Genomic DNA, 18986 nt, shown 5'->3' on the forward strand with positions numbered 1-18986 from the left:
ATGCAGTCTTTCATCTGACACTGAATGAATTCATAAAGCAAAGGGTTAAGCTAATGAAAGCAGGTAATTTAGTCACTCTTGGTATCAGTAAATTTTTGGGATGACTTCTTCAATGGCAGCTTAAAGTTCACTGAGAAGTTGTATTGATAATACCTTAAATGCTTTTAATGTGTCAGTAGGAAGTTAATCACATTTTTAAGGCATTTTAAGAGTTTTGTTTTGTAAAGTGCCATCAGACTGCTCCTGTCTTTGAAGATTAGCAGATAAATAAGTTGCTGCAGCAAACTGCTTAGTTATAGAGCAGGTTCTGCATAGGCTATTTGTTCTCAGCTGGTTTTCTGTCCACAAAGTTACATTGTACCTCTCATTTATTTTCCCATGAAGATAACTGTATCAGTGGGGTGAAGCTTCTGATACTCTTTACCTTACAGACTGGTATTGTTCATGCATGTTGTTCAGTGTTCAGGGGCTTCTTAGAATGTAACTGCTTTGTTTTATCTAAGAATAGAATAATCATGTACTCTATTAATACAGTTTTGTTCCCATCCATTAGTTACATTGGCACAGTTAGAAACCAGTCTGGCCATCCTGTGCTTTGTCAAAATGTCCTCTTTGGCCAGGCAGAGCCAGTGATGGGAATGCAAGGCAGCAGCAGCATAATGATTGATCAGTGTGATAATAAGTGGTGGCTGCAGTGTTGTTACTGTCTGTCTAGTCATTGCTACATATTCTGTGGGCATGGCAGAGATGAGGCTGCTTCCAGGAAGTTGTCCCATCCCAGTTCTTCATTTGCTGTCTTGTGTAACATCATCTTCTGTGGGAGACTTGCAATTCCCAGTCAATAATGCAATAATTACTTGTTTCGGATGACAATTAGAGAGCAAGAGACTTGTGTATAATACTGCTTCATTTTTGTTTTGGTTTGTTTTTTTTAAGATGTAATGTTGACTGCTTGCTCTTCAGTAAATAAATGTCTTTTCTCCTTTCTTTCTAAATGTGATAGAGCAAATTTTGAAAGGATTGAAGATCTTTAAACCTCATTTCCCTAGCTAGAAGTCCACTTGCTTCCTATGCCCCTAAATTCCTCTTTCCCTTAGTCTGTAAGCTTGGCTCTGCCTCCTGATACTTCTCTAGAAGCTTTTCCCCCTGAAGACTTAGTCATTGTCCTTCATAACTTTCTTGTTGAGGTACATACATTCCTAGGTACACCTTTTGACTGGATCAAGTAATGAACCATTAAGAAAAGAAAAATAATAAATGAAACCAACCAAAGCAAATTTTCCCCAGCTTTGCTAATGGGAGAATTAACTTTTAACTAAGACAAATGATAAATAATATTTACAAGTAATGGAAACATCCACGACAGCAGTTATCTACATCTTGATCCATAAGATCATGGGGGTTTCTGTACTTCCCTTTTCCCTTCTCCCATTCTTCTGGCCAAACTAATCTCAGTCTCTGTTCCTATTTGATACATTTGAAGTGTTTCAGGTAAATTGCTTTATTTTTGGATGCCTTTTGAAAGACAGCCACAGTACAGAAATTGCTTGATTCCTCTTCAGATTTTTCGTTATAGCAACCTAGGAGTGTCTTGTAAAAATGAAACTGTGTGGAATGCTTTTCATTTAATTCCTTTTCTCTTGAGTCCCTTTGTGCAATAAGTGCTGTTTGTATTCTAACTGCAGGTAGGGATTAGAGGCCAAATAGTTTCTCTTACTTTGGAAAAGCTGAGTTCTTTCAGAGCAAGTGAGGGGAAATTTTTGCACAGAACACTTCTAGTAGTTCAAAGATTGACTTCTATAAATGAATTCCATTCAGATCGTGGAGTTGGGAGCTTGTTTGGCTTATTTTGGTATGTGTGGTTGTTTTGGTTTTAGTTTTTGGCCTGGGTATTAGGTTTTTTGTTTGGTTGGTTTTTGATTGTTCTTTTTAAACCCTGCCCTACCCTCCTGGGAGCCACTCTATTCATCTGGCTTTCAGAGCAGTGCTTTCCAGACTTTGGGAGAAACAAGCTGCTGGAGCCCAGAAGTTTCCTGTGAGCTGTTAGAGCCACATGGAAACCAGTTCCACAGGAGTGCCTGCAGCCCCTTCCAGCATGGCCTGGGCAGTCTGTGTCCAGAGTGCTGAAGTAACCTCTTGGCATTGTTACTTCCAGTCAGGGCAGGTATATGTTCATCATCTTTTTCATATTTTTCAAACTTTCTTGTTTGCTCTGAAGAAGAAATTTTCTTGCTTTCTGTTTGAGTCTCTTTAGTGTCTTTTTTGCACCACCACAGTTCGGTAAACTGCTTCGGAAAGCTTGGCATTTACTGCTTGCTTTAGAAATTTTTCAATTATGTATTTTGATATGCTGCCCAATAGCTACAATAGCAAGGATCAAGTTGGTGATTGAAGAGGTGATATTTATTATAGCACTTGAAATCACAGAATGTTTATTCATTATGATTTCTAGCAGTGATGATTTCTTAATTTTTTTTTTTGCTTGTGTGGTATTATCCATTTTAGGCTGGTATTTTAAACTAAGCACTGAAGTAAACTTTTAGATATTGATTTATTTAAAATACTGCTACATTTAAAAATAATAATTGTTAGAAACTTTTGAAGAGATTATGGTTTGTTCCACAGTAGATGTTGTAGTGAGTGCAGAGGACCGTGGCTTTGCTGGGCTGCCCTGAAGGGGTGTAACAGCTTTGGGTCCTGACACTGAGATGCAAAGCTAGACCTGGGCTGTGTATTAAGCATGCAGTGGATATCCTTGATGCTGATGTAGGTCGACTGTTGAAGCATGGATTTTGCTCATTTGCATTCTCTGACTTTATTCTTATCTCCGGCCACCTGATATTTTTGCTCACTAAGTTCTTGTCCCAGTGTTTATGGCAGCTTTGCTCATCCACTGGAATTCACACCCCTCTGTATATAGTGTTGTATTTGTATTTGAAAAGAAAAATGCCCTTTTAAAACTTCCATGAAGGCTTTGATTCTGGAATGTCCATTTAGTCCAGCAGAAGAGGAGAAAGTTGTGTTGTTTTCTGCTTTCCCTCACTAAAAGCAAGACCCTGGATGTGAAAGTTCATGGTATTCTCCAGGCTGCTGCCAGCAGTGAATGACTGACTCCCTTCAGGCTGCTGAGGATGCCCTTGGGACAGCTCCCTGCTCGTTTTGGGGTTGCTGTGGCCCTGCTGCATGGGGAGCTGTGCAGGCTGTGTGCAGGGGCTGTGAAAGCCCTCAGTGCCAGCGATTTCCAGCGTGAGGCGGATGTGTGTGATAACTGTAACCAAGTTTTTAGTATCACTATTACTCCTCCGCTGTGGTCTCCTTAACCTCAAAAGGAAACAAATGTTTCATAACCTGCTGCCCAGACTGCTTCAGTTTCTCCTCTGTGGCTGCCAGCTCCAGAAGCTAATGACAAACATTATGGATAAGCTTTCAGACTTTGACTATGGCTGTGATGTGAGTCATGACTGAAAGCTTAGTGAGGCTATAGCTTGCTGTGATCGTGTTCAATAGAGGCAGTTCCTGCTGTAGTGGAATTGCTGTGCTTGTGCAGTCATTCTGTAGCTTTTGGCCACATGTGACTGCAAACACGTGTTTGTGCTGAGCTCTGTCCTGCAGCTTAGGGACAGAGCACTCTGCTCTGCTCCTCTACTAGAACTGCATTTAAGTTATGCCAGAAGCCACATGAACTTGACAAAATTTTTTTCCACTTTCTCATCAGTAGGAAAAAAAAATGGCAAACTGAGATTCCTTCCTTGTAGATTTGAATTGTTGGGAACAGTAGAACAACAGAGCAATGTACTGTGACACTTGAGTTCATATTATTGAACAGGCTGAATCCATCAGAAAAGCTTTTTTTTTGAATACAGAGGTCATTTTAAAAATCAGTGCTGCTCTTTTAATTCTGATTGCTTAATAGTGTGAGTATTTATATATGATGATACTGATCTCAGAGTCCATTACAAGCAGATTTTTTTTCATATATATACTTTCTGTAGGGTCTGTCATTATATAGTTTATGGCAAGTTTATAGATTGGTTTTTTCCTTCTCTACCCCTCTTTCCCCTGCAGCAATTGCCACAATCATTTTGCTTTCAGGTTTTCATCTCAGCACTTCAGTGACAGACTTAGTCAATGGGGGATGAGGAGTGTGCACCTGCAGAGTCACTTATATATAATCCAGTAATTTTTTGTGTAAGATGACTGACACTTCTTATCAGCATCCCAAACTGTGGCATCACGCTCCAGTTTTGTTCCAGTGTGCATCTCAGTGTTTAGACTTATTTCAGCATTCATGATATTTCAGTAACTAAGTGAAAGCTCTTTTTTGTGCACTAACTCACTAATATCTGAAATATCTCTTCTTGGAAGTTGTCTTAGCTCCAAACTCAGAGACCCCCTGTAAACTCTTTGTATTTTTCATTTGTAACACAGTGCCATGGGCAAAGAGAAAAAGGTATGTGATGTTAAATGTTTCAGAAGAAATTGTCATCACTATTTTTCATGTTGCCTTGCATTCCTTTTTGTAACAAAAGAATATCTACAGAGGTTCATGTGTTGCATTTTGAGGAGGTGAAAAATAAATGCTTACAAAACAGTCTTTTAATGTCTACAATTTTGCTATTGAAAGCTATATTCATTGAACATTGCAGTAATGTATTTTAAGAGTTAAAAACATTTCCTATTCCTAAAGTCACTTTGTTGTGATGCTTCCTTAATTGATGTGGTTTATGTTAACTTTCAGTTGATTCATAGACTGCATCTCAAATTTATTCCAGGGCTGTCATTAAAACTGGGAATTCTGATGTGGGAATGGACAGATGACATGACTGGAGTGATGTTGACACACTGGTTTAAGCTGCATTAAAGACAGCAGTGTATTAGGTAGTATGTTTGGTAGGAAGGTTTTCCTGGCCAGTGTGGACAGGTATTTTTTCTTTTTTCTTAATCCTGTAATGTATAATTTGAATAAGTCTTTGGCATTGCCTCTGCTTGAGGCAAAGGAAAACATGTTTCTTAATTAAACCTTGGTATAATTTTACAGTTCTTTCCTATGAGCTCTTAAGGAAAAGAGAGAAAAACACAAATTACAGGTTTTCAATGCTCTACTAGAAAATGTATTTTGTTATACTGCTTGCTAGTACATCTGTTGAAGAGGGGTTGTGTTTTGTTTGTGTAAAGGATTACTTCACTTTTATTAGCAGTTAAAACATTTCCTTTGTTCACAGTAGCCAGAAACATTGATTGGTGTTATCTGGTTTCCATATCTGAAAGCTGTATCACAAACTTTGTGTCCATCCATGTCAGAAGAAGCAGCAGGGGCATTCATCATGGTTCATTTGTCTTATCACTAAACAGTATCTCAGAAGCTGTCTCTGTTTAAGTTGATTGCTGTTGCTATGATCTCTAACTCCTCATACTTTCAGATAATTTAGAGCAGTATCTCATAGAAAGCTTTTTATTTTCTTAATTAAGATCAGTTCTTCCCCATGAAACATAGTGTCAATACTTAAATTCCCTGTTTAAAGATGATATCGGATATGCTTTTAGTGAAGAACAAAACTATTCCTAAGGTGTTGGCTTCAGTTTGTTTCCAGATACTAAGTTGCACTGATGATAACTTTAGGAAGAAAAATAAGTTTAAAAAAAGTTAGTATTAATTTAGTGTAAACAATTGTTGCATTTTGAGAACATGCTGTATGCTTCTAGAATGCAGTGACCCAGAGGACAGCTTTCTGTTTAGACCAGCACGTGCTGTTAAAATGTTCAAAAAACAGGGGGGAAGGCAGGATGTTGAAATGAAATTGGAGATCTTTCCTTCTCACTCTTGATTTTTGTCATTTTTCCCACTCTTAAGTTGCAGGAGTTCAAACCTGTCCCCCCATAATTTTGTTGTAGTAAATCTTTAACTTGTTGTTCTGCTGCAGCATTGCCAGTGCCAATTGCTGCTGAGGGACCCCTGAGGCTCTGCCACACCTGACCCAATCTTCTGCTAACCTTCTCCTTACAAAGTCAAAACTTCAACTCATACTTGATTTTGCTTTTGTTCTAAAGCTGAAAATTTAGCAAAGTGCACGTGTTAGTGCTGCAGCGTGTGTTTCCCAGTACCCTTTTCACTGGTACCTCAGTGAGATCTGCTGCACCCTACGAAGTGTCCAGAAGCCGTGGGTGAGCATTGAGTTGTGATCTAGCATAGCTCTAATCCAGGAGTAAGTCTCTAACCTGAGCTGTTTCTGTGGTGCTGAGGGCAGAGGTTACTACTTGTGCGGATTTACTGGGAGAGTAAACAATCAGAATAGAAGTGCTGGGTGTGAAAGTGTCTTCCTGTGTGCTGTGAATTGGAATGAGGCTGCAGAAGCATGGTGTGTGCTCTGAGGAGAGGGAGCGCTCCGAAGCTCCTGCTGCACTTATCCCGTGCCTTGTCTTGCCTTTGGTGGGAGCTCGCTGGCTTTTCAAAGACTCGGAGACGATCACACAGCGATTCCTGTCGTCGCTTGTGTTTGTTTTGCCCAGGAGAAACTCAGCTGCAGTCTGGTAGAAGGCAAGTGTCCGGGCTGGCTGGCAGTTCGTGCAAGCAGCCGGGCACCCCGGCCCGTGGCACCCGGTCTGTGGGCATCCATCCATCCATCCCTGCGTGCCCGTGAGGAGCACGGAGCCGCCCGGGAGCTCGGCAGGGCCGCTGGCCAGGCCGGCTCTGTCCAGGGTGCTGACGGGCGAGGGCACGGCCGGGCTGCTGTGCTGGGGCTGGGATCGGGCTGTGTCCCTTGGGAGCACTTTCCATGCTGTGGCACAGGTTGCCTGCATCCCCAGCAGTGCACATTGTCAGTAACTTGTGTTACTGATTGATATTGTGTGGAGCTTTTAGGTATAAAACTGCTCCTGGCTACACAAATCAGTGACCTTGGGGCTTTTGAGGGGTAGTGGAATATATAAGTTAATAGCATGACTTGTACAGCAATGAGAAACTCAGCAGACCTTTTAAATTAGAGTGTCTTTTAAGTAGTGCTTGTCCTTGAGATGGTTGCAAGGGCTTATAGGTTTTGCAGTTTGATGATACAAGGCAGTTTAGTTTATCCAAGAACATACCCACTTTGCTGGAGTCATGCTCTCCACTGGCTTTTGGTGTGGAAGCAATGGAAGGAGGTGTTGCTCAGTTGTTGGAGGAATCAGGAATGTGCTTGTTCAATCAAGGCAATGCAACTTGGAAATAGTGGGGTTCCAGTTCATCAAGTTGTCTCATATCTCTTGGTTTAGTGGCATTTACATATGTAATGGTCACTGGAGCAAAACATAATGGCAGTGTTGGCCGGAAACTGGAAAATGTTATGTCTAAAATGTTCCTTAATCCTAAAAGATTTCCTTTGCAATTTTTACCCAAGATTTAAATCTTACAGTTACATTTGATTAGAGATTGAGGTTTTTTCTTAAAAACCAGCAACACCGAAGAAGTCTTAAAGCAACTTGTTAGTTTAGAAAGTCTGCTCTTAGAAACTTGAACTTGTGTAAAAATTTCTTGCATTCTAAGAATGCAAGAAAAAGTAAATATAAATTTCTTATTTAATGAGACTTGATTATGAGATACTGATTGCAAGGCAATCTGGAAACTTAAAAGTCGGTTTATGTTCTTTGTGTCTGTATTCCACATTAATGTGGACTTTTTTCTGCATCCATAAATATTCACCTATCTGGGGATTTTTTTTAGACACATACCAGTACAACTTTTGAGCAATAATTTAAATAAATATTGATCTGTGCAAGTGTGCACTATTCATCTGTCTCATAAACACTACCTGAGACAAAAAAGTTAATTTCTGATTATTAATTACATGTTTAATTTTTACGTAATTTTTTTCTGTCTTAGCTGGAGATACAGATGATCCTCCAAGAATTACTCAAAATCCTGTCATTAATGGGAATGTAGCGATGGCTGACGGACATAACAACACTGAGGAAGACATGGAAGATGGTAAGTAAATATTTGATAAACATGTGGTTTATTTGGCTTCTTTAATTGTATGATTTTGAGGAGAAAATAGTCCATCTCTTACCTGTGTCCTGTGATCTGCAGCTCATTAAAAAAAATGAATCCCTCTGTAGTTATGGCTGCTGGTTTTCTGTGTAGGCATCCTTTTGGCATAGCTGTACAATAAGATTAGACTTCTGAAGGCTTGGGATTTTTTTCTTGTACTCTTTCTAGGTACTCATTTAAAAATTGCTGAAAGTGCTACTGTCCATTGTCATGTTTTGTGATACAGCCCTTTAAAGGTGCTGCAGCTGGGCTTTGCTGAATAGTAATTTTATCAGTTATGCAATTCCTTCAGGGTGTTTAGAATCCTTATCTGTCCTGCTCTCTTGTCAGGTGGCAGCTGTGATCTGGTTTTGTCTTTGTGTGGTAAGTCAGTGGTAACTATTCTGTTGATGAACATCTTTTGTTCTCAGTTTTGACACCTAATTTTACTTGCAAAAGCAAAAAAAAAATTATGTATTAATGTCCTGTTAATAAAAGGGACATGTGTTTTTGAAGTCTTTTTCTTGGTCCATTAAATGAAAGTAAGGGTGTACAGTTTGTTGCAGAGGATCAAATAACCATAACTCTGGGTATATTTAAACAAAGGTAACAAGTTTGTAAATCTGTTCTGTTTAGTGAGAAAAATGTGCAGTGATATTTCTTTTCTTGGGAAAGGATATGGACAGGGACTGCTCATTTTGAAGAATGAAGTAAAATTGAGCTGGGAGAAGGGAAACATCATATGAGTGGGATTTGTTCCATATTTTGTGCTGTCTTGTGAGAGTGCATTTAGGACTAGGCTTAAACTTTTAGTTAGATTTGTGCAAAAATGTTGGGTGATTTTTTTCAGAAAAATCAGAATTTGAGGTTAAAGGTCAAAAGAGTGCTTACTTTAATGTGTTCAAGGAATGTAGAATACTATAGAAAATAGTGATGTTCCATGAAGAGAATAGGGTTTAAATTCAGAACAAAAGCATATCATGGTTGAATCACCTCTGTATCATTGGCAAAGATAAAGTTTTCAATGACCAGAGTCTTGCTATTAAAGAAAAATGTGCTTAGCCTATGAATTTTATTTGTGGGATTACCTAATCTCATTCAGAGGGTTTTGATTTATTGCTCAGAGTCTTTTCTTATCAAAAGCTGTTATAAAAGATGTTAAATGTCTGTTAGGCCCTGGTATTTAGAGGGTGGCAAGAGAAGGCCACATGGGTTGACACCAACTGGCTAGAACAGATCTGTTTGAGCTCTGTTCTTGGTAGGGATGTTTATATATATATATATAAAGCCTGATAGTGTTTGCTGTTGATACAATCAGTGCATAAAACATTGGTGAATTAGAAAAATAATTTGTCCACTGGTTGGTGTGTATATACTTGTACAAATTAGCCAAAAGAGGGACTTAAACTGCAGGAATAGCTGATGAAAGCCAGGATGTGTCAGGGCTGGCAAGTAATCAGATATTCACCTCTTCATTCAGAGGAGTGTTGACCCATTAGTCAAAAAACTGCTGTGAACCTGTTTGTATCAATTCCCAACTGTTTGACTCCTCTCAGAACTGGGTATTGAAGGTGTTGCACTAGGGAGAAAAAGTATCTGAAGGCGTTTGACAGAAGGTTTGTGAAAGCTTCTTGTGCCTTTAAGGACTTCCAGCATGGTCAGGAGCTTGGCCCCACTCTGCAGAGGGACACCCTTCAGGCTGCAAGTGTGATTGTTAAGCAATCCTCTTAATAGTTCCTCATTATATTTGAATAAGGAGTGTCTGGCTACATGTTGGTGCTGCTACAGCTGTGCATTGACACACATAGAGAAGAGTGTTATTGCAAAATGTTAGAGTTGCAAAAACATTCCTGAAGACTTGCATAATGTAAGTGGATGGTGCCTCTTTTCCAAGTCTTGTAAATCAGATTAATTGCTTGCTGTTGCATTATTTACACATCAGTGCAATTGTTCTCTTGCTGTTTGTGCTCTTGCTAACCTGGTTTGCAGTATGATGTGCATGGGTAATGGACAGCTCAGAGATTACAAAGACAGGGAAAATGGGAGATATAGGCTTCTCTGATAAACATGCAGTTTTCCTTTGCTGTTACTCATAGCAAGGGGCATCAATCTTAGTTGATACAGAATGCATGAGGAGAATTTAGATACCTCTTCAGCAAAATTAATGAATTTAATGGTTCCTGTGAGAGAGATGAACAGCAAAATGAAAGGTTGATGTGGCCAGCTGGATCACAGAAATTGGCTTTTTGGTGATTTTCTGAGTTCAAGAAACTTTTGAGCTGGTTTTGTTCTTCCAGCTTAGCACATAAAGAAATGACTGATAAGATTGGGAAAAAAAAAGTGCATCTCTCATCCCCTTTGCTAGGCAACAGGCTGCAGGCATTGTGAGGCACAGGGAATGGGAGCAGCAGTGGACCTGCAGCAGGACTTTCAGATAAGGCTGTGTTCTCTCAAGGCTGTGACCAGTACCTGTTGCTGCTCTGTGTGAAGTCTTAGCAATTAAAAAAAACCAGCAGAAGGACTGTGCTGTGCTTTGTATGGAGAAGGACTTAAATGAACCAGACTTTAAAAGCTGGAATAGCAGCTCTGCAAATAAAGCAAAAAATATTAAAAACAAGGCTCTGATCAAAACTTGTTTGCAAGTGCATCAGTATTCAAAGCAACATAGAGAGTAAATTCTCTTAGAAGTTAAAGTTCAAACAGAAGGTCCCTAGCTGAACATAAACTCACAGCTTTGCCATTGCCTCCTGAAGTCTCATTTCTGTGAAGAATTGCAGAGGCAAGAAGGCTTTCAGAAGCATCAGTCTTAGCCATATGCTGGTATTGCATGCTGTATTTGGATCATTATTAAAATATTCATAGAATATTCAGCCAGTTTCTCCATTAATAATTCAGGTTCAGAATATTTTAATAACTCCAGTGCACTTTCAAGGTAGCAACGTTTACTAAGAGAAGAAAGAAATCTGCTTTTCCCCAAAGTATCAACATTTAAATATGTGTTTCAGCTTTAAAATGGATCCTATTCAGTATTTGGATCTCTGATTTGAAGGATCTTTCTTCTGTGAAGATGTTGAATGTGACATTCATCACATCAATGAAAAAAATGTTTTCCACATAGCAAAGACAGTCCATTGCATGTAATTTGTCCAAGTATTTTCAACTGGATCAGTCCTTTTGACCTTGTGTTCAATTTCTGGGATTTAGAAAGGTCTCAGTTGCCAGTCACTACTAAATTATCCTGCTGCCAGTTGCAGACTTTACTGGCATCTGGAGGACATGTTCATGATAGCAAAAAAAGGCTTTATTTATTGGGGTACTCAAAATAATTTTCACATTTGCTATGTAAACTTCTTTTTCTAATAAAATTCATCCTTTAATCCATTATACTTCCTAAGAAAAAATAGGCTTACTGACAGGAAAGGAAGGTTGTTATTTTTAAAATAACTTCTATTTTAGGGTTGACCTGTGTTACAAGGCTGCATTTTTATGGAGCAGTTACTAGTGCTTGCTCCAATATTTTACAGAGAAGAGTTCCCATTCCCTGGTGAGCTCTCATGCACAGGCTTTCCTGAAAAGAAATCAAGAAATACAGGCAAACTTTCTCTGAGGCATCTGCAGATGCTGCGTGGGCTGCATTTTTTAGCTGACACTGTAGCAGCACTGCTGCATCCTTGTGCTGAAGTGCTTTGAAAGCTGCATCAAAGGAGGCAGAAAGCAAACTTGGCTCATCTTTTGGAAGCTCAAACTGAGCCCAGAAGCACTGATATCATGATTGTGAGTAGGGAGGTGGCCTCAAGTTGGTTTGAGATACACGTGTGATACAAGACTGATTTTAAATTGTTAGGTGTGTTACAGATTTGTTTCATCCTGGCTGCAAATCAAGTTAGAGCTCCTCTGTCTGCAGCCTGTCAGGTTCTTAGGGGTAGAAGATCAGCTCTTCACTCTGTCAACGGGCAGTGAGTAGTGAAACTGGGAAGAGAGCATTTTATAAGTAGGTGACAGACTGTAGTTAGCTGCACTTCCAGGCAGGGAAAAAGGAGAAAGTAATCCTCTGAACTCTGGTGTTACTGAGGAAGCTGACAGCACAGGGCAGCACGAAGGTCTTTGCAGGAGTGGAGGGGACAGGAAGCAGATTTGGGTTGTAGTACCTCCAAGAGGTAATTGGAGTGCTTGGGGCTGTCAGGCCATACACAAAAAAATATTGTGTGTTGTAGTTCAGGAGTAGGACAGCTGCTTAAAAACTGCTTCACAAGGGAGAAGAATGAAATCTGTCATAGCTCCCTGGCAGTTGTGGCTAAAACTTGGTAATTTTCTGTATGAAATGTATAATCTTTACCCTGTTGCATGTTGTAATCAAGAGTGTTCCATTTTTAAATTAAGGTAGCAATCAGGACTCACCTGTGTTTTGGAAAAATGATTCAGCACAGTGTCTGGTGCCGTGCCAAGCTGAGCAAACCACTGCTCTCCCTGTATGGCAGGGACACCTTTGTTGTACTCTGTGCCTTGTCACAGCTCACACTCTGACCTCTGCCTCAGTGGTGTTGTCCCTCAGTGCTGTTTGATTTCCGTGTCACTGCATGTGTGACACACGTGTGGTTGTGCATCCCCTGTGGGTGCAGGGAGAGCAGCAGGGTGACCATGGCTGCTGCCTGCTGCCCTGTGCTCATCCAAGCTCCTTAGAGCCAGGAGGATTCCCTGTTACACCAGTGTCAGACTGGAACCATGAGACTGTCTTGTGCATCCCTGGCCTGTCAAGTTATTGGGATAAGTTGCAGGTTTTTTCTCTGAGTGCAATATGAGGCATGTCACAGTAAAGAGAGCCTGGCCTTGCGCCTTGCTGAAGCTGTCACAGTCTCCAGCACCCTGTTATAGCTGTGTACTACAGAAGCAGAACAGATTGTGGTAGGTGAAGAACTGGGTATGTGGGAAGAAGGCAAAATTACTTTAATTGTGTGTGTCAAAATAAGCTCTTTGAAAAAAAATAGTCTCATTTGATATAGTGCTAGACCACTAAAAATCTCTAAAGTCTTTGCGTAGCACAAAGAAACAAGACCCTACACTTGAGCTGATTTTCAGCAAACTGATAGGATTTTACAGAAATCCAACAACCATCCTCTGGCATTCATCTGTTTTAAAATCTACTATTGCAAGCCAAAAGCAACTAAATGGTGACATGATATCACAACAGGGCATTTGAACAGATTGTGAAACTCCATTGTGCATATGGGTTCACGCAGAGAAGTGACTTAAACTGGGCTGTGGAGATGCTACACAACAAGAAGAGTTAGAGTGGGCTGTGATTTAGTTGTAGAGCATTTGATGTCTCTGTCTTACTGCACCTGCTGCTTTAGAAGAAACTGGAGTGGTAACAAATCCTAAAGAAGCATTTAAGGAAATAGTGTACAAAAGGAATGTGTCTTGCAGTGCCATGTTTGCCTGAATGGAGCTGCAGTGTTTTTCAAAATGAAAAAATTGAGATGTCAGTAATTAAGTCCTGTGGGATGGGGATGTTTTTGTTGCTGCCAATATTCCACTACATGAAACATGCTCATGTTACATGCTGTTGGTCATTTTGGAGTGAAGAAGGTGAGGTGTTTGAAGCAATGGTGTGTGTGTATGTGTTACAGATACAAGTTGGCGATCAGAAGCAACATTTCAGTTTACAGTGGAACGCTTCAACAGGTTGAGTGAGTCAGTGCTCAGCCCTCCGTGCTTCGTTCGGAATTTGCCATGGAAGATCATGGTGATGCCTCGGCTCTACCCGGACAGACCACACCAGAAGAGTGTAGGATTCTTCCTTCAGTGCAATGCTGAGTCTGATTCCACGTAAGAGCCTTTTAATTCTTGTACAGGGTTAATCTATTGCAAGAAACACAAACAAACCCTTGCTTTCTGCAAGAGGAGAGAATTGCAAGGGTTTGAGTGCCCTTTACCCCCCACCTTTCTAAATCTCAAAGCATAAGAATAATCCCCTTTTTAGCATGAACTAGAATCAGCTTGTGTGACTAGAAGTTTGTGGAAGAATTTAGATATATGCTTGCTGAAGGAGAAGCCCTTGACTGCCAGTTTTCTTGGCATGGAAAAAGTTCTGGGTTTATTTCTAATGAAAATGGAGCTTCTCTACCCATGCCAAGCTATAAATGCTGCCCAGTGAAGCGTGTGAGCAGGTAACTGCTACAGTGCAGGCAGAGCAGGGCATGAGTGCTCTCCTTAAGTGGAGTCCATCACTCATCCAGAAAGATCTGAACATGAACATGTGTGTGTTCTTAGGGTCCTGCATGCTAATCAGCATTGACTACCTTTGATCACTTTTGTAAATAACAGAAAAAATTTAAAAGATAACTGCAAATTTCTGGAGCATTCCTGTAGCTTATCCAGGAACAGTGCAGACCCCTGAGGTGTCCTTTCCAATATGGTCAATCCATTCTGGCCCTGAATCTCACAAAGCTGGTTGTTTACTCTGAATAATAAATTCCACTTCTTCATCATTTTTAGAATTTAGAGGTGAGTGCTGAGGGCAGAATGTAAAGAAAAAGTTAACAAGTCACAGGACAGCCATTTACAGAAAAAGGGTGATCTTCAGAAGTACCAACCAAGGTGCAGCTGGTGGAGCTGAGCAAGCAGTGCCACTGCATGAGGCAGTGACAGGACCTGCTCTGAGCTGTGTCCACACTGATTGCCTTGCACAAGTGGTGGTTTTGAACACCAGTGGTCATGAAGAAGTGCTGCTGGGACAATTAGTGTTGGGGAGTTTATTTGTGGGAGGGAGGGTGGAAGCTCCCCATCCTTTGCTTCCCAAAGGCTGAGACCTCCCACTCTGTGGACACCAAGAGCACTTGGAGCTGCCCATCCCTCTGCAGTGAGGCAGATCAGAACTAAATCACCTGGGGGAGCCCTCAGCTTTTTAAACAACCTGCAAGCCACTGACACACTTCCTTGTCAACACTGTTGCCATAAGAAAATCTCCATTCCAGGTTCATAATTGTGGCTTCAGAAAGCCCCAGAGGTTCATGCCCTCGATAACAATTAACATCTAATAAGGAAAAAAAACCCAGATGTGTGAAAGTAATGTACCAAAAATCCCGAACAAAAAAAATTATGTTAAGCTTGGTTTTGAAAGAGTTTCAAGTGTTTCTTCTGTATTTATAGGTCATGGTCCTGTCATGCACAAGCAGTTCTCAAGATAATAAACTACAAGGATGATGAAAAATCATTCAGTCGTCGTATTAGTCACTTGTTCTTTCATAAGGAGAATGACTGGGGCTTTTCTAACTTCATGGCCTGGAGTGTAAGTAACTGGACAAATATTAATCTATTGCTAGGTAGGAGCAGTTTTGTACCTGTCCTGCTGCATACTGAGATGCTGATAGCAAAGGGATTTTTCCCCCAAGCTGTTGTTTTTTTTCTATCATTGCTGTAGATTTCTTTTCAATTTCTTACTCTGTTAATTTGATTTTTTTAGAGTGCTTTTACTTATGTTGTAATTTAAATATTCCCTCATTACTATTTTCTGCCTGAGTGCTTGTGTTTTGTTATCACTAAGTGATAGTCACTGACATTCTGAAGCAACATAAATTTGCTTGCATTTCCATATGTTCTTTGTGTATATGTACATGTATATTTAATGCCCTAATAATACTATTAACGTTTCTTTTGAATTGTGAGAGCTTTTTAAGCGTTTGCAGAAGTTCTGGAATATTGTCCAGAAGAAGTAGAATATTTGATTACCAACTCTTACATCATCGAAAAACCAAAAAACTACTGCAAAATCTTAGAAGGCAGGAACAAGTTTCCTTCATTGAGACCCTAAAAAAGAATTAAAATCTAATAAGCTGAAAAGCAACTGCTTTGATGTTCTTCAGTTTTTCTTTTTCAGTTTATTACTACTGATAACTCAGGCTTGGAAATGAGAAAGTGATGTCTAACAGGATGCTTCACTGCAGTCATGTTGCATGTTCCACTTTTCATGTTCCTGTGTCATTGGTGTTTTACAGGAAGTTACTGATCCTGAAAAAGGCTTTATAGAAGAGGACAAAGTTACTTTTGAAGTCTATGTTCAAGCAGATGCTCCACACGGAGTAGCGTAAGTATCTTTGATTAAAAACAGAGCAGTGTTAAAAATTCTTAATTCTAATATTTTTATGTTGCTTGTGATCATTCAAGTATTCTGTGTTATTGTCATTTGTAGCTCCCATCAGACATTCTCACTTTGTCACTACTTTTTGATGAATTCTTACATGGCAATTTTTTCATAGTCACATAGAGATTTTGTATAGCTTAAATTTCTGTTTGCATCAGTCAGCAAAATGCTGTGGAGCCTCAACTTCTGTGTGAGTTGGTTTGTGGTTGAACACCTCTGCAGTTGTGGCCTGAGCATTTGTGGTGTGGGAGCTGATGGGGTTTCATGTGCAGCCAAGTGCTGGCTAACTTGCCTTGGTTTACAGTTGTAAAACTGCTTCATCTCAGTTGTTCTCCTTCATGGCACTTGTAAACAATGGGGTTGTACAGAAGTGCAGACTTGCTCTTGAAAGTACAGCTCTGAGCTCCAGGACACTCTCACAGGACATCATATTTCTGCCATATAGAACATATTTTTAAAAAAGAGGTAATAAAATCACTAAGCATCTAATTGCAAAAAAAGATGTAATAAAATCACTAAGCATCTAATTGCAAGCCTGTTGGTACTGGCAGGCAGTAGTGGAGTTTATTTGAACCTTAAGTAGCAGTGGAGAGTAGCTGATACCTACCAGCAGCACCACCTTAGAACAAACACTCTTTATTGTTGGAATACAGAACTTCCTTGTTTTTAACCACAAACTATTTTCTAGGTGGGATTCAAAGAAGCACACAGGATATGTTGGCTTAAAGAACCAGGGAGCAACTTGTTACATGAACAGTTTGTTACAGACTTTATTTTTCACAAATCAGCTACGAAAGGTAAGCAGTACATGAAAGAACATGAGATTATAACATTGGCTGTTTTAATTAGCATTTCTAAATGCTTCAAAACAGACCTGTGTGATCCTTTTGCCTCCTTTATCCTTTCAGAGGAGTTGTGACTTATATGGTGATGCCTGTCTTAGTGCAGGCAGAGTACAGGAAGCTCCTTTTTGTAGTTGGTGGAACACAAGCTTTTGTTTTCTGTGGAAGCAGGCAGAGCACCTGAAGAAGAGTGAGCTTAGGGGGTGTTTCTATATTCTGTATTATATGTTAATATTGCTAGGAATTGCTGGGGGCAGGGGAAGCAGTTTAATCTTGCAGATAAAAGATGGAAGCAATTTCCCTTTTCTGAAATAGTTAAAATAGGGAATTATGACTTCTCAGCCCATAAACAATGCACAAAGATACACATTTGCTCCATCTTGAAATTGCTATTATGCAGTGGAATTTTTTTGTTATTATGGTTGCCATTCTGTAGTGATGGAAGACATTGTATTTTCAGTAGTTTAAACAACATAATTATATATTTACTTTAGTAGAATTTTTTGTTTACTGTAGATGCTATTTCTTTGCTGGAAAGAACTTCTTTAAATACCTTTTTAATAAATATCTCATCTAAAGCCAGGATAAAATACACTAGATAAAGTATCATTTTAAAACAGTGCAATACCCTTACTGGGATTAAAAACAGAGGTGATGGCTAGATATTGGAGGTGGCTGTTTAGAAGAGGGGATGTACTTGGAGAAAAAAACAACTTGTCATTATTCAGTGTATTGGAGTTTGCTATTGATCCTAATTCATCCTTCTGTGCATTTCTGCACTTACTGTCTCTTAGTGCAAATGAACTGTTCTAACTTGGACTTTCTCTTATGTAGACTAGTTGCAGTTCAGTTAAGCTTTCTTTTCTCTTTTTGATGTACCTGCTTTCCACTGTTTGTAATTTCCCACCATCTTACTTTTTGTATCCCTGTGGTAAGTGTCCCAGTTGGCATTTCTTTTTTCTCTTTGTAATGCTGTTTACTCTGAAGCACTGCAAAAAAAATAACACTTTAAACTCGAATAGAATGTAACTGAGATCTTCCTAATGCCATGGACAACAGATAAATACTTGACTTGTTTTACATGATGCACCTGTTCCTTTTTTGCAGGAGGTAGAATTTACTCATTCAGTTTATCATTCATTATAGTGCCTGTTCTTTTTGCTCAGCACTCAGTGTTTGTGTATTTTACTCTTTTGGATAACTCACTTTGCTCTGAAGAGAAAAAAGTGGTTTTGTAATAGCTCCATCTAATGCAGTTGAGTAGTTTGTTCAAGACTGTCTTGTAGTCACTAAATCAGTATGTACCATGAAGTAGTGAAGAAGAAATTCTTTTTGTAATACAGATTGGTTTCAACTGAACTATTCTTACCAGGCATTCCCCTGCACTTCTTCCCCAGCCCCAAAATAAAAGCAACTTTTAGCATCTCTTAGTATATGGCTAGTGACCATGTGAGAAAACTTAATTTATAGAGTTGGTAGCTGCATCTTCCTTTATGGAAGTGTTCCTGGACATCAGCTGGAATGTTCAATTCCTTGCTCATTCCTCAGGCTTTCAGAGCCCCTCCAAACAGAACAGGTGAGAGTGTCAGTTTTAGACAGCTTTAGCACTTATCTGCCATTGGTGCAGATCAGGAAGAAGCAGTTGTTGCCTTGTCTGAAAAAAGTATTTTTTTTACATTTTTGTTTTCACTTTGACCAAACTTGTTCTTCTTGAACCAAAGTAAAATAAAACAAAACGCACAGTATCCTTGGTTTGCTTTTCACCATTTCCATAATTTCAGTGAATCCTCCTTCCTTGGAAGAAACAATGATTCCTGTTGCTGTTACTTCAGCTTTGTTCACAGAGAAGCTGCTGTCAGGAGCAGAGCTGGGGAAGCAATGAACAATAGCAAAGGCAGGCACGTACCTGTGGCAAGTCAGGCCCTGGGGAAGCGTGGGTGAGGATGATGGAGAGGTCCTTTCTTCTCTGCTCTGCTTCCACATGGCACATGGGAGGCTCTGC

General features: G+C 39.8%; 1 protein-coding gene across 3 annotated transcripts in view; it reads left to right on the plus strand.

Annotated features, from left to right (window-relative positions):
* Positions 1 to 18986, plus strand: part of USP7 (ubiquitin specific peptidase 7) — a 70074-nt gene that overhangs the window by 22719 nt on the left and 28369 nt on the right. For 2 of the 3 annotated variants that reach the window (XM_054643821.2, XM_054643818.2), the window contains exons 2-7: positions 7856 to 7960; positions 8354 to 8386; positions 13630 to 13828; positions 15152 to 15290; positions 15997 to 16085; positions 16831 to 16939. In XM_054643821.2, coding sequence (XP_054499796.1) covers positions 7856 to 7960; positions 8354 to 8386; positions 13630 to 13828; positions 15152 to 15290; positions 15997 to 16085; positions 16831 to 16939 — 674 coding nt within the window. The remainder of the gene's footprint in view (positions 1 to 7855; positions 7961 to 8353; positions 8387 to 13629; positions 13829 to 15151; positions 15291 to 15996; positions 16086 to 16830; positions 16940 to 18986) is intronic. The other variant, XM_054643819.2, reaches the window with a different exon arrangement.

Source organism: Agelaius phoeniceus, chromosome 16, assembly GCF_051311805.1.
Source record: "Agelaius phoeniceus isolate bAgePho1 chromosome 16, bAgePho1.hap1, whole genome shotgun sequence".
In the NCBI taxonomy this organism is placed as follows: Eukaryota; Metazoa; Chordata; class Aves; order Passeriformes; family Icteridae; genus Agelaius; species Agelaius phoeniceus.